The sequence below is a fragment of the Neopsephotus bourkii genome, unplaced genomic scaffold (genome assembly GCF_033783945.1).
Source record: "Neopsephotus bourkii isolate Nb327-2 ecotype Australia unplaced genomic scaffold, CSIRO-AGI_Nbou_v1 NB_1764, whole genome shotgun sequence".
NCBI classification, from domain to species: domain Eukaryota; kingdom Metazoa; phylum Chordata; class Aves; order Psittaciformes; family Psittacidae; genus Neopsephotus; species Neopsephotus bourkii.
The window spans coordinates 879,669-893,026 of NW_026902238.1; the positions used below are offsets into that span (position 1 = coordinate 879,669).

Genomic DNA, 13,358 nt, shown 5'->3' on the forward strand with positions numbered 1-13,358 from the left:
AATTCTCAGCTTGAGCTTTGGACTTCAATGCTTATGTTTTCAGATGCTGATTTCAGTTATTGCAAAGATTAATCTCAGGGCATTACCACAGAACACTCCAGTGCAGTGCACCAGCATGCTAGCTGTCTGTGCTATCATGGCTACACCAGTACCTATACCTGAAGCAAGATAGTCATCCTTTCTGTTGCTTTAGTAATTCCAGGATTTTCAGTTAAGGAAAAAAAAAACAAAACAAAACAAAAAACAAACACAAAACAAAAAACAAACAACCCACAAAAAAACCCTAAAAATCAGCAAAACCACAAAAACCCATAGAACACAACTACATGAAAATTTAAGTGAAATATGCTTTAGAAGTGCTGAGAATTAGAGATTAATCAGAGACTTGCTATTTTGACAACTGTGTGATTAGAGCCCACTAAGAACTATGGAAATATATTAGATGATTTACATGAGCTTTGGATCAGCTGTAGGGGCATTTCTTTACCTGTGCACTGAGACTGTTATATACAATAGTTAAATAAGTTACAGTTACAACACTGAAGAAATGCCAACAATGAATACTTATTTTTGCTAACAAGAGCAAATAGCTTTCTTACAAATAGTATCATTTTATAACTTAACTATGTAATATCCCCATGATCAACTGAATTTGTAAAACAAATTACAGATGCACCTGTACAAACTAAATAAATAAAGTTTAAGTAAATATAAAAATATATGTATTACAAAATCACATCTTCAATGAGATGCTGCCTGTACAGCAACCTGCGCCAGCAAAATGCTAAGCACTCCACTCTCAGTACTATTGAAGACAGCTGAGTTCGTGCTGCATTTTTCAAGCCCGCCTTCCCTCCCCCCCCCATCTTTGTGTTTTCTACCTAAAAAGCCAGAGGTTTACGGATTCAGACTACTCCTCACACAGCTGCACAGTGCTGAGCAGGAAACAGAATCTCACACCATGAATTAGGAAGGTATGCTAAGTATCACATTAAAAAGTACTTTATAAAGTTGTTTGGATCCCTCAGTATAAAGGTTCAGGTATCATTCAGGGACAATGTCACTTCTTCACTTGGTAGCTAACCTATGCCAAGCTAAACAATAGCATTTGATTACAAGAAATGCATGAGCTCTTAAGTCACTGTTTGTTTGTTTTAAGTGCCTTTTTGAGGTCAGAGTAGAAATTGGCCAGGGTACTAGACATGGCAGTGTCCACTGCAGATTGTGGTAGCATCCCTCGCAGTTCAGTCTGAATATAGCCTGTCAAAAGACTGTGGCTAGGATAGTCCTTAAGAGGGACACAGAACCAACCACAAGGGTGATTGAATCCACGGACAAAGTTAGGTCTCACCTCTCCACAATCTAGGCTTATACCTATCAATGAAAAGAAACAAAGGAAAATTAATTTGAGACAAGAGGTGAAAAAAAAAGGTACGGTAAATTTAAAAGTTTCTGTTTGGAAAATTTAGAAGTGACAGACTTCAAGTTTCTCCATATTCTCATGCATAAAAGTTGCTCTTCATTTGACCTCCACAAGAGACAAGGAGAGTTCAACAGCAGAAATTCCGACATTATATAGACATTCGTCTCATTTACTGGCAAGTTAAGCATGCTGCTACTCCACCCAGTTTGCTGCAAGAGCTGAGCCAGAGCATTTAACTTGTCTCTACCACTACTGTCCCACAGTTGGCACAAGTGCAACTTAGCACACAGGGATGGCTCATGGGTAAGCCACCAATTTGTATACTACTTTAAATCTATGAAAGGCTAAAAAACCTTTGAAACACTTGCCGGAGACAATCTTGCACCACTTTGAACGACTACTGCAAAACTAAACTTGATCTGAATCAAATCTTCAGCAAAGCAGCTGTTTCACAATAAGAATTAAGCAGAGACGTGCCTTACCACATGTTAGAATCCCATCTTCATAGCTTGTAGTATAAGAGAAATCAACAAACTCCCTTGGTGCTATGATGTTCCAGAGCTGGCCAGCAGTGGTGTAGCGCATCACACAGCAGTTCTTGTTGAGTGACAGAATACAAAGGGTCAGAAAACAAAAATAACTTAGTGTAACGAATACAGAGGAATTTATGCTTGTAGGCAGCTAGCCTTTTCCACAAAGGTCACAGCTTCTACACTGTGCAAACAGCTTCAGTGAGGTCTGAATGGTTTTGTGTGCAGGGACAGAGAATATCTGGCACCTTTAAACCACAGAATCACAGAACTGTTTGGGCTGGAAAAGACCTTAAGATCACCTAGTTCCAACCCCCCTGCCATTGGAAGGGACACCTCACAACAGACCATGTAGCCCAAGGCTCTGTCCAACCTGAACAAGGATGGGCCATTTACCACTTCTCTGGGCAACCTGTTCCAGTGCCTCACCACCCTTGCAGTAAAGAACTTCTTCCTTGTATCTTATAATATATCCTTATGTCTTCCTTATGTATCTGAACTTCCCCTGTTTCAGTTTCAACCCATTATCTCTTGTCCTATCACTACAGTCCCTGACAAAGAGTCCCTCCCCAGCACCCCTGTAGGCCCCCTTCAGATACTGGAAGGCTGCTATGAGGTCTCCACGCAGCCTTCTCTTCTCCAGGCTCAACAGCCCCAATTTTCTCAGCCTGTCTTCATATGGGAGGTGCTTCAGCCACCTTATCAACCTCATGGCCCCTCTTCTGGACTTGTTGAAACAGCTCCATGTCCTTCTTATGTTGGGTACACCACAACTGCACACAGTACTCAAGTGGGATCTCATGACAGCAGAGTAGAGGGGCAGGATCATCTCTAACTTGCTGGTCACACTCCTTTTGATGCAGCCCAGGATACGGTTGGTTTCTGGGCTGCAAGTGCACATTGAAGCCAGTCCCTGTTCAGTTTCTCATTGATGAACAAACACCCCCAAGTCCTCGTCCACAGGGCTTCTCTGAATCACTTCTCCACCCAACCTGTAGCTGTGCCTGTGATTACGTCAACCCAGGTGTAGGACCTTGCACTTGGCCTTGTTGAACTTCATGACGTCGGCACCAGCCACGTCTCGAGTGTGTCAAGGTCCCTCTAGATCCATCTCTTCCCTCCAGCCTACCAACAGCACCACACAGCTCAGTGTCACTGGCAAACTTGCTGAGGGGAACCACACCAATTAAAACTAGAGAACTGTGTCATGCCTGGGAATGTAAAGCTATGAGCATTTATGTGTCTTACTTAAGAAGTCCAAAAGAATAAATAATAAAGGAGTCCATGAATAAATTGTAAAAGGTCAGTCTCTGTAGTAAAATGCTCTCTCAAACTACTTTTAATCCACCAAGTGAAAATAAACCAGAATGCAAGGAATTCTTCAAAAGCATTTTTAAAAAAAAAAGACAACAGAGTTTGCACCATTTTAGGGAATAATTAGCGAAAATACATTGCTGTAAAAATCTGTTAAAGCCAGATGTCCACAGGGTTTTGAAGGCATACTGAATGTCTACAGGAATGACAGCAAGCCTTCCAACATTTCTGCAGTCAACTTCAAATCTACCTTTAGTAAGTCCTGCCATTCAGTATAAACTATTTTGACTCCCATCGCTCTGGCCCTGCGACACAGTGAAGTCAGTCTTTCAGGATGAGGGATACACAGCTTCTGTATCTGCAGATTATTAATGCCCACAATTTTGTCTGTTGTGGATCAGAAGCAAGCAAGCTATATGAAAAGGCGTTGGCACATCAAATACCATATCGTAACTCTCTGTATGTGAATTTTTTCAGAGGTTACCAGAACTCCCAGGTTCAAGAGACTTGTGACTGACAAAGTCTTACTCCTTGTTTTTAGCATTGATAGACAGATGAACTTTAAACTTCAGAATAGGACTGTGCAGCCAAAAACCCTCATCTGAGGTGATCCACTGCATGCACGTGCAATACTGCATGTGCATGCAGAAATATGTTGGTATTTGTTGGGATCATTGTTCTGCTGTAGTTAAATTCACCTGTGCATCTCTACACATTTCCCTTAAGAATATAAATCAAGTCTTCACCTCATCAAATGTTTCCATGATGTCCATTGTTGTCATTAAGCTGTCCCAGTCTAGCCTATAAGGTCCAGGGCGAATGTGATCCACTATTCTGTTAGTAACATCTTCCACCACTCCTTGAGCTTTGTAGCTAAAGAAACATATGTTTACGTTTAAAAGTAAAAATTCTTTATAAATATTCCATTACCTTGCAACAGTGTATTTACTGCAATACCTGGAATTATGGTCAGTGAAAAACTGTATCAGAAAAACTACAAAAAAAGACCTATGGGTACATCTATCCTTCTTGGCAATAAATGTTATTTGCAGAACTTTGTCCCTGTGCTGCAATCAACATTTTGTAAATGGCAAACTCCTACCTCAGATAAAAATTATGTTTATTCCTCTAACTTGTCATTTTGCCCTTGTTGCTGGGCAAGTGAAGGAGTTCACAAGGGACAAGTAAAGATATGAGGAAAAAGAAAGGGCTGCAGGAATACAATGGGAAAAGGATTTTTCATAAAGTAACAGTAGTAGAACAAAGCTAATGAGAAACTATGTTACACTTTGGTGGCATATAAGAGTACCAAATATACCAAAACAATTTTGTATAAGACATTACAGTACATCCATTATTAGACAGTTTTTAGTGGACACCAGAGATACTGTTTACTTGAGTTATACTGGGCCCAGCTCCTGAATGGGAAGAATCCATCAGGATCAGTATTTTCAAAATACTCATTCATTAAGTTGTTCTTAGGAGGCAACTATTCAAGCAACAGATTCCTCTATTCACTAGTTCACCCATATTCACTCATAATTACCTGGTTGGAGCCAATCTCAGCCGTATAGTCAGAACTGGAGGACCACATGCCAGTGGCTTCACTGCATCCTTCAAAACTCGAAACTGTCCTTTGTATCACTAGGTGTATATACAACCCTGGTGTCTTCATCTGCATACAGCGGCCACTGCCCTTATAGCAGTGGTTCCAGTTACAAAATCCGTTGATGTCAGTGTGCCTGTGGCTCTACAGAGTCAGCAGACTCTTAGTGTCTGGGATCATCAGCTCTTGCAGACTTAACAGGATTTATATTCTACAAGGCCTATGTGCCTTTGAGATACTTTCAAACACCACTTCTTCACGCAGCTTTTAATCCCTTCACAGTGCTGTTTTCTAGTAAATATTTCTCTACCTAAACCTACAGAACCCAGTGACAGACACTCACAGAGGAAGGGCCTTTATGTCATAAACTTTTCCGACAACTATATACTTGATATTTTACTCTATTGCATAGTCATTGTAACAGTCTTAAGTACTGACTGGGCATTCACCAAGTAACACTTGATCTATTGAACCTAGACTTGCCTCTTTGGCTTGCAGACCATCTTTCTCCACCTTACTCCAGTCAATATGAGTTTTGTGGTGTGTTCCAGTTTTCATTGTTCAGTGTTCTAGACAGCATGCAATGCTAAAGTGCCAAAGTGTAACACTAAAGAAATGATACAGGCACACTAGATGATCCACTTAGCTTCTCCTCTGGAGTATCTGTGTAGCTGAAGACTTCCTTCATTTATGAATTCTACAAAGCACACCTGTGGAACCTGAAAAACGGATTTGCTCTGCAGGCAAACTTACAGGTATCCACTGAATTCCTCTGATGGTTTACGCCACACAGTTGCATCTTTCTGAAATAAAATGGAAGATAGGATTTTTACTGTCACTTATATACAACTATAAAGTGTCCAGAAAATGCGTCAATTTTTTTGAAGAAAAACAAATAACTTTACCATTAAGTATGGTTAACACCACAGTGCTCACTGATGCGGGCACTTTTGTATGCTTTTCTTAAGAACAGAAGATGTTTCATACATCTTTTACTAGTAATCTTCCTTTAAAAAAAAATAAATAAAAATCAGTCAATTGCGTTTCTTAGTGTCAAATAGTAGAAGTCTGTGCAGAAATAGGGCTTGGCAGGCCAAGCCAGCTTACTGTGAAAACATATAGAATAACGGAACCACATTATTCTGTAAAGCCTTTCAATTGAAAGGCACCTGGAAAACCATTATATGCACACTACTCAGACAGGAAGATCAGACAACTTCTGCTCACACCCGTTACACATGACCAAGCAGAAGTGTGCAGGAGGTGCTGACCATGGCAGAAAAAGAAAGCTTAAGTTACCCTTCTCTCCTAGGTGCCTGACTAGATGTGCCTTGCAGGCAGTAGTCTATTAATATGAAAATTATCCAGAGAAAATAAAGAAACCAATATCTTCTGAGTTTTACCTAACTCTGAGATGGAGCCTCTTTACAAAATCTCTCATTTTTAGCATTAAACAGAGTACTGTATGGCAGCTTTTTATTTGGAATCATGATTACATAAGCACTAAGGACCAAATGTCCTAAAGAATAGTACCATAAGTACTGCATCCAGAATGGTTTAAGATATTTTGGGGCAAAACACATCTCCCTGGCAGGTAACTACAGCTGTGCATTTCTTTTAAAGGGCACAATATGGCAGGAAAGAAAGGCGGGAGGAGAGAGAATGGAGAATCCCAAATACTGAGATTCAGGTAACTTCCTAAAGGAAAACAAAAGTATAACTATAAGACACCATGTAGCAGAGCAGAGGTAGCACAGGTGTTCTGCAAGATGGCTTGGGTTGCTTACTCTGTTCCTCCCTTTTCAGACACTGAATTTGCTAGTTTCACAAACAGTCAAGTTACATTTGGAACAATTGAGCATCTCTTATCAATATCTGCTCATAACATAAATCAGAAAAAAAAAAAGCAAAATAAATAGAAGACCCATTCAAAGCACTGTAACAAAAGGGCAAAGATAGAAATTTACCACCCTAGTACTACCATGCTGATGATACCAAAATACACCTGTACCTCCTATGCAGGACAGGATTAAAATGTATTCAATCAGCTGATAAATGATGCACCAGCAAAGTCTTTCCAGCTTGATGAAGCAGGGCTCAGAGAAACCAAGCACCTCCAAAGAAGGGTATGCAAACTGCTTGGAAAAAGCAGGAACTGCATTCCCTTTCATGGAAAGAAATGTGGGGCTCTGAAGACAATGGAAATATGAAAGCAATACAAGAGAAAGAATTCAGAATGATCTCACATTTTAAGAGGAAGAAGTTGGAAGCTGAGGCATGATAGGTTCAAGCATTATAGATAGAATTACAAAAGCTAGCAGAGTCTATCTGTAGGCTGTGGTTGCTCTGTGGAAAGTACAAGTGAGAAACCTGCAACACTGCTAGTGCTAAAAGAAAAGCCTATAGTCCTACACAGGTAGGATTTTTCCATGAGATACTTCCCAGAAAATGTGTAGAAGGACTGACAGATTATGTCTGTAGAAAGTAAAACCACATCCTGTCACCTGCAGATGTACTATCCTGAAGGGTGGTTCCATAGGGCCTCTCATAAGAAACTCCTACAAGAATCTGCCAGGTGTTTAACACCCATGTTATCCAGCACAACAACCTCTCTTCCCTCTACAAGTGACCAGCAGCTTCCTTAAAAGAACAAATTGGTCCACAAGGACAAAGCCGCCCTTCACTCACGGTTTTCTTGGTGACCCTCCACTCGCTGTCTCCGATGCTGTGGTACTGAACCAGGGTGTTTCGCAGCCTGCTGGCCAGGGGTGCTGAGTTCTGCAGGAGATCCATTTGCTTTCCTCCTATGTAAAGACACCTATTACACAGACACAAGCATCAGAACCAGACACCACGCTAGGGACATCAAAGACATTATGATGCATTTAAATCATAGAATCACAGTACAGAAAGGCCTTTTAGGATCATCTAGTTCCAACCCCCCTGCCATGGGCAGGGACATCTCACACCATACCGTGTAACCCAAGGCTCTGTCCAACCTGAACAAGGACAGGGCATTTACCACTTCTCTGGACAACCTGTTCCAGTGCCTCACCACCCTTGCAGTAAAGAACTTCTTCCCTGTAATATATCCTTATGTCTTCCTTATATCTTATACCTGAACTTCCCCTGTTTCAGTTTTGACTCATTACCCCCTGTCCTGTCACTACAGTTCCTGACGAAGAGTCCCTCCTCAGCATACCTGGAGGCCCCCTTCAGATACCGGAAGGCAGCTACGAAGTCTCCACACAGTCTTGTCTTCTCCAGGCTCAACAGCCCCAACTTTCCCAGAGAAAGGAAGGGAGGTACTCCAGCCCCCTTTTCATCCCCGTAGCTCTAAATCCGCGCACTCTGAACAGGGAAAGCAGAACCACCACCTGCCCTGCCCGTTCCGCGCATACACCCCCTCAGGGCTACCCTCAGGATCCCTCGGGGAGGCGGGTCGCAGTTGGTGCAGCCCGCAAGACAAAGGCCGCCCCCACGGCCGTTAGGAGTTCATGACGGGCGAGAAACACTCGCCCCTCCTCCCGTCCCTGCCCGTCCGCAGACCCCGGCTCCCACCTTTGTCCGCCACCCTTCACCTCCTCCACCTCCACGGCTGCGGGAACTGCCGGCCGCTCCGACAGCACAACGGCCGATGCCGCAGCCAATGAGAGTACAGGCGGCTGCGGGCCGCAGCCAAAGGCAGCGCGACCCGCCGGGTAAGGAGATGAGTGGAGAAAGTAGGGCTCGCTGTATCCTCGTATCATGCGATCTCTCGGCATGTCAACGGGATGTCGTCACGAGCCGGTGGAAGGCCGGCGCCCCTCTATTGGCTGCAGAGGAGGAGCTCGACGCCGTGATTGGGTGGGTGAGGTGGGGTGATGGGAGAGGCGGGGTTATCGCCACCTGGCGGCCTCCGTGACCTGGGAGGTGCGTAAGGGGGAGTGGTGGGGCGGGGCGGGGCGGCGTGTCTCTCTTCCTTTGCCCTCCACATCCTCCCTCTTCCCGCTCCCCTCCCCAGCCCCGTGCCTGGGCTGGCCTTGGCTGGCCTGTTAACCCTTGTACGGCCCACCGATAGCATGATACCACAGGATTGCAGTGCGTGCTCGGAGGCCCCCAGACCCCAGTCACCAGGCCACGTCTGCTCGTCTTCTGACGCATGGCCTGCTGCTGTCGCTTTCTGAAGTGTCACGGAATCTGGAACTCAAAACAAAAGGTCCAGCTGTGAAAGTCTTGAGGTGGTTCAAAGCACAGCAAGTCACATGTGGTGAGGAACTTCGAGATACTCTTGCTTTCAGTCAGCAGTGCTTGCAGTGTGATTGAGCAGGCTTTGAGGAAGTGTTGAAGGATTGCTTTTGATTCAGAGAAATCTCCAGGAGCTTGCCAGCTAATTTGTAAGTTGACAAGCAGGTATTCTTTATTGCGGCACCGGGAGACACGGGGGATCACTCCTCCAAGTTTGTCTCTCCCAAGCCTCAAGCAGGCTGTGATTATGTTGTCCTTAAACACGCATATTCATTAGATTACATACATTACATCATACTTTTAGAGAATTCATCGTCTATGCATACAAAAATGTGGTAGTGGGCTTTTGGGAGCCCTGGTGGTTATTTCTTCATCACTTCTTTTCAGGATCATTGTCATATCAATAACCACCAGGCGGTCCTGGCAAAGCTGATCTTAGTAATTTCCTTTTCTCTATAGTTGCTAACAAAGCCTAACATCCTTGAGGTTACTCATTTACAACTCTATTCTTCAATCAACCCCATTCTTCAATCCCCTGTTTTCTTGTCCTATTCCAAATTCTTTTGCAACTGAGTTATTCTTTTTTACAGTTTCCTGAATATTTCCCTGATTCTGCTTGATGCTTAATTTTGTTTCTCTTCCATTCATCATAGTTCATCATGGATTGTTTGCAGCATCAAAAGGAGCATTGGACCATTATACATGTAATCACAACCATTCTTATTATTACCAGTACAGTAAGAAAACAACTGTCTCAACCAGGAGAGATTGGGTACCCGTGATGTTAATTTTTCCCAGATTTCCTCAGACCCCCATGAGGTGCTGTTCTGTGCCACCTCATGAAATATTTTAACTTGTTTCCACATCTAATCTATTCCAGTTTGTCTCAAATGGAATAGGGAGGCCAATTAAAGGAATACCCACTGTCTCCCGATTTAGGTAGCTGAGTACAGATCCAACAATCACTCTTGTTTAAGACACTAGTAACATTTTGTATCAATCTCAGATACAGATTTTGATTCCATGCTTCTACACCTATTGTTACATAAGTCCAAATTATGATTGATGTAGTCTCATATGTATGGTGCCTGAAGACTCGACGCACCATACTTTTTCTCAGTTCTGGTGGTTTTCTCGTTCTGACGTCTTCCTGATTCTTGAGTAATGTATCCGAGCAGGCTGTTCTTTTATCTTCACTGCTGTAAAGGTAGTCAGTAATATCTGGTATGGTCCACTACACTTCTCCTCTAGGGGATCACCTGCAAAATTCTTAATATAAAAAAAAACACAATCTCCTGGCTTTAAAGGATGAATAGGATAATCTAAACCTCTGGCCTTGGTCCCTAACACTCTGCCATTTATTTCTTGTAACTGCTTTTCCAGCTTTACCAAGAATTGTTGAAGGCATCCTTCTCCTACTTCTTGAAGGCTCTCTCCTTTAAATTGAGATTGATACGGCTTTCCATATAGAATCTCAAATGGGCTAATTCCTTCCTTTGACCAAGGTTTTGTTCTGATTCTCAATAAGGCCAATGGTAGTGCTTGATACCAATATAACTTAGTCTCTTGACAAATCTTCCCAAGTTGTTGTTTAATTGATTCATTTTTTCCACTAGCCCACTGGGCTGAGGCCTATATGGAACATGTAATTGCCAATCTATTTCCAATTTCTTGCTGATTTCTTGTAATAATTTTGCACTGAAGCATGTATTGCGGTCAGAGGAGGTAGTTGCTGGTACTCCAAAATGAGGTATTATTTCAGTTAATAACACCTTAATCACTTGTTTTGCATTATTTGCCCTGCAAACGAATGCTTCTGGCCACCCTGAAAAGGTGTCTGTCAATACCAACAAATATTGATAACCTTGTTTTCTACGTAATTCAGAAAAATCTATTTGCCACTGTTGTCCCAGATAATTACCTTTTCCAATTGTCCCTACCTGATCCCTCTTTTCAGTCTTAGGGTTATTTTTCAGACATAGTTGACATTGTTTTGTCATTAATTGCACTATGGTATATAGATTTCTTCCTATGATCTGTTTAAATGTTTATACAAAACATTACTTCCCCAATGAGTTTTGTTATGCTCTTCCTGTAACAGCTTCCATAATTGATTATAGGGGATCACTACTCGCCCATCAGGTATTTTTATCCAACACTTTTCATTTTTCTGGCCTGGACTCTTTAGAGTACCTAGGTTTATTTTGATCAATTACCAGTTTACCGTGAGGAATTAAGGACATCACCTGAACTCTTTCTGTTTCTGCCGCCCGTTTAGCCTCATGATCAGCCGAATTGTTTCCTATCTCTTGATCAGAGTTACCTTTTTGATGTCCTTTACAATGTATGATAGCCACTTCATTAGGTAATTGTACAGTTTCTAACAATTGCAGAATTTCCATTGCATGTTTGATTTGTCTTCCCTGGGTATTTAAAAGTCCTCGTTCTTTCCAAGTTGCTTCATGTGCATGAACTACACCAAAAGTATATTTGGAATTAGTCCATATGTTTACCTGCTTGTCCTTTGCCAACTCTAAGCCTCTAGTCACGGCTATTATTTCTGCCTTTTGTGCTGAGGTGTTAGAGGGTAATGGTTTAGCTTCTATTACCCTTGAAGTTGTAGTTAAGGCATATTCTGCTCTTCATATACCATCTTTAACAAAGCTGCTGCCATCAGTGAACCAGGAATCTGCACCCTTCAGAGGCTCCTCCTTCATATCTGGTCGGCTCAAATATACTATCTCTATAGTGGCCAAGCAATCATGAGTCAACAGTTCAGTAGGGGTTTCCTGAAGGAAAGATGCTGGATTCACAACATTAGTGATCACAATTTCCACATCATCCAGTTCTACTAGGATGGCTTGATACTTCAAGAAATGTGATGGTAATAGCCAACGTGTACTTTTTTGTTCTAGGACTGTTGATACTGCATGTGATACTAACACGGTGATCTTTTGTCCCGGTGTAAATTTTTGGGCCTCTTGGATATTTAAGATAACTGCTGCCACTGCTCTCAAGCATCCAGGCCAACCTTTACTTGGTTCATCCAGTTGTTGATCTTCGAGTTCAGATTAGTTGAGCTTTTAGTTTAAATACCCAGTATCCATTTAGCCCCAGAAAGTTTAACAGTTCTACAGTCCATTGAATGCATTCTTTCTCATTTTAGGTAGCAATTAACAGGTTGTCAACATCTGTAATAAGGTTCCTGTATGGGTGGGAGCTTCCCAGGATTCTAGTTCTTGTGCCAATTGATTTCCGAAAATGGTCAAACTTTAAATCCCTGACGTAACACCGTCCAAGTGATCTGTGTCCTTCTTCCTGTTTCAGTGATGCGAAGGGTTAACCGAAGTACAGGGGGGTTAGGGTTAAGCCACTTGCTTGACAATGTTACTGCTTACTTGTGCTTACTCAACAAATACGTGCTCCACACTTACCATGCTTGCTGGAACAGAGTGGGAGGACCAAGGCTATTGATAGGAGGAAGGAACAGTAACTCCTGTTCTCTGGACCCCTAAACCGACTGAAATAAGCTCTGCGGTTTGGACAGTAACTAAATCACCAGGGAACATGTGCAATGACTAGACATGAAAAGTTCAGGAAAAACTCTTTACTTTATCTTGAAACCCCCCGCTCATGACCACCAGGAGATCCTATGCAAGCAAGGACCTTTTACCTCATTATAATATGAAGCAGGTATAGGTCATGAATATGTATAGGTGTGTTGTGTAACCTCATGAATATGTAATAGTTTAAAGGATAAATATGAAGGAGAACAATGCTGAGGTGTGCATGCCTTTGGAGGAGCTATCCCCCATGCGCCTCAGTGCTGAATAAAAGCATACTTACAACTTTAATGAGTTGTGGAGTCTACCTGCACATCATCAGGGTTTTTCCATTCAAAAGAAAATAAATTTTCCCATTCAAAAGTAAATTTTGACTTTCTTTGGCCAGGGGCAGACAGAAAAATGCATCCTTTAGGTCCAGAACAGTAAACCACTTCTGATTATTTGGCCAATAAGGTATACAGATTAGCTACTACTGGATGAATATCCTCCACAATTTTGTTGATTGCTCTGGGATCTTGAACTAATCTGTAACTTTTCCCATCGGATTTTTTAATGACAAGATAGGAGTATTACATTCTGAGTCACATTCAATTAATAATCCATTTTTTTTAATTATTCCTTTGATTCCCTTTCGATCCTCCAATTGTAGGGAATATTGTTTTAGCCTAATTGGGCAGGCCCCCGTTTTATTT

General features: G+C 42.1%; 1 protein-coding gene across 2 annotated transcripts; it reads right to left on the reverse strand.

The window, feature by feature from the left end:
• Positions 1-389: 389 nt before the first annotated feature.
• STARD4 (StAR related lipid transfer domain containing 4) lies at positions 390-8,549 on the reverse strand. Of its 2 annotated transcripts, none has more exons than XM_061378079.1 (6): positions 8,455-8,549; positions 7,562-7,677; positions 5,627-5,676; positions 4,014-4,140; positions 1,906-2,020; positions 390-1,374 (listed from the first exon to the last, which is right to left on the reverse strand). In XM_061378079.1, the coding sequence occupies exons 2-6, from the start codon at positions 7,664-7,666 to the stop codon at positions 1,139-1,141; spliced, it is 633 nt and encodes a 210-aa protein (XP_061234063.1). In that variant the 5' UTR covers positions 7,667-7,677; positions 8,455-8,549; the 3' UTR covers positions 390-1,138. The 2 variants fall into 2 exon arrangements, with proteins under 2 accessions (XP_061234063.1, XP_061234064.1); XM_061378080.1 differs by having other exon boundaries at positions 7,562-7,729; positions 8,455-8,501.
• Between the last annotated feature and the right edge of the window lie 4,809 nt (positions 8,550-13,358).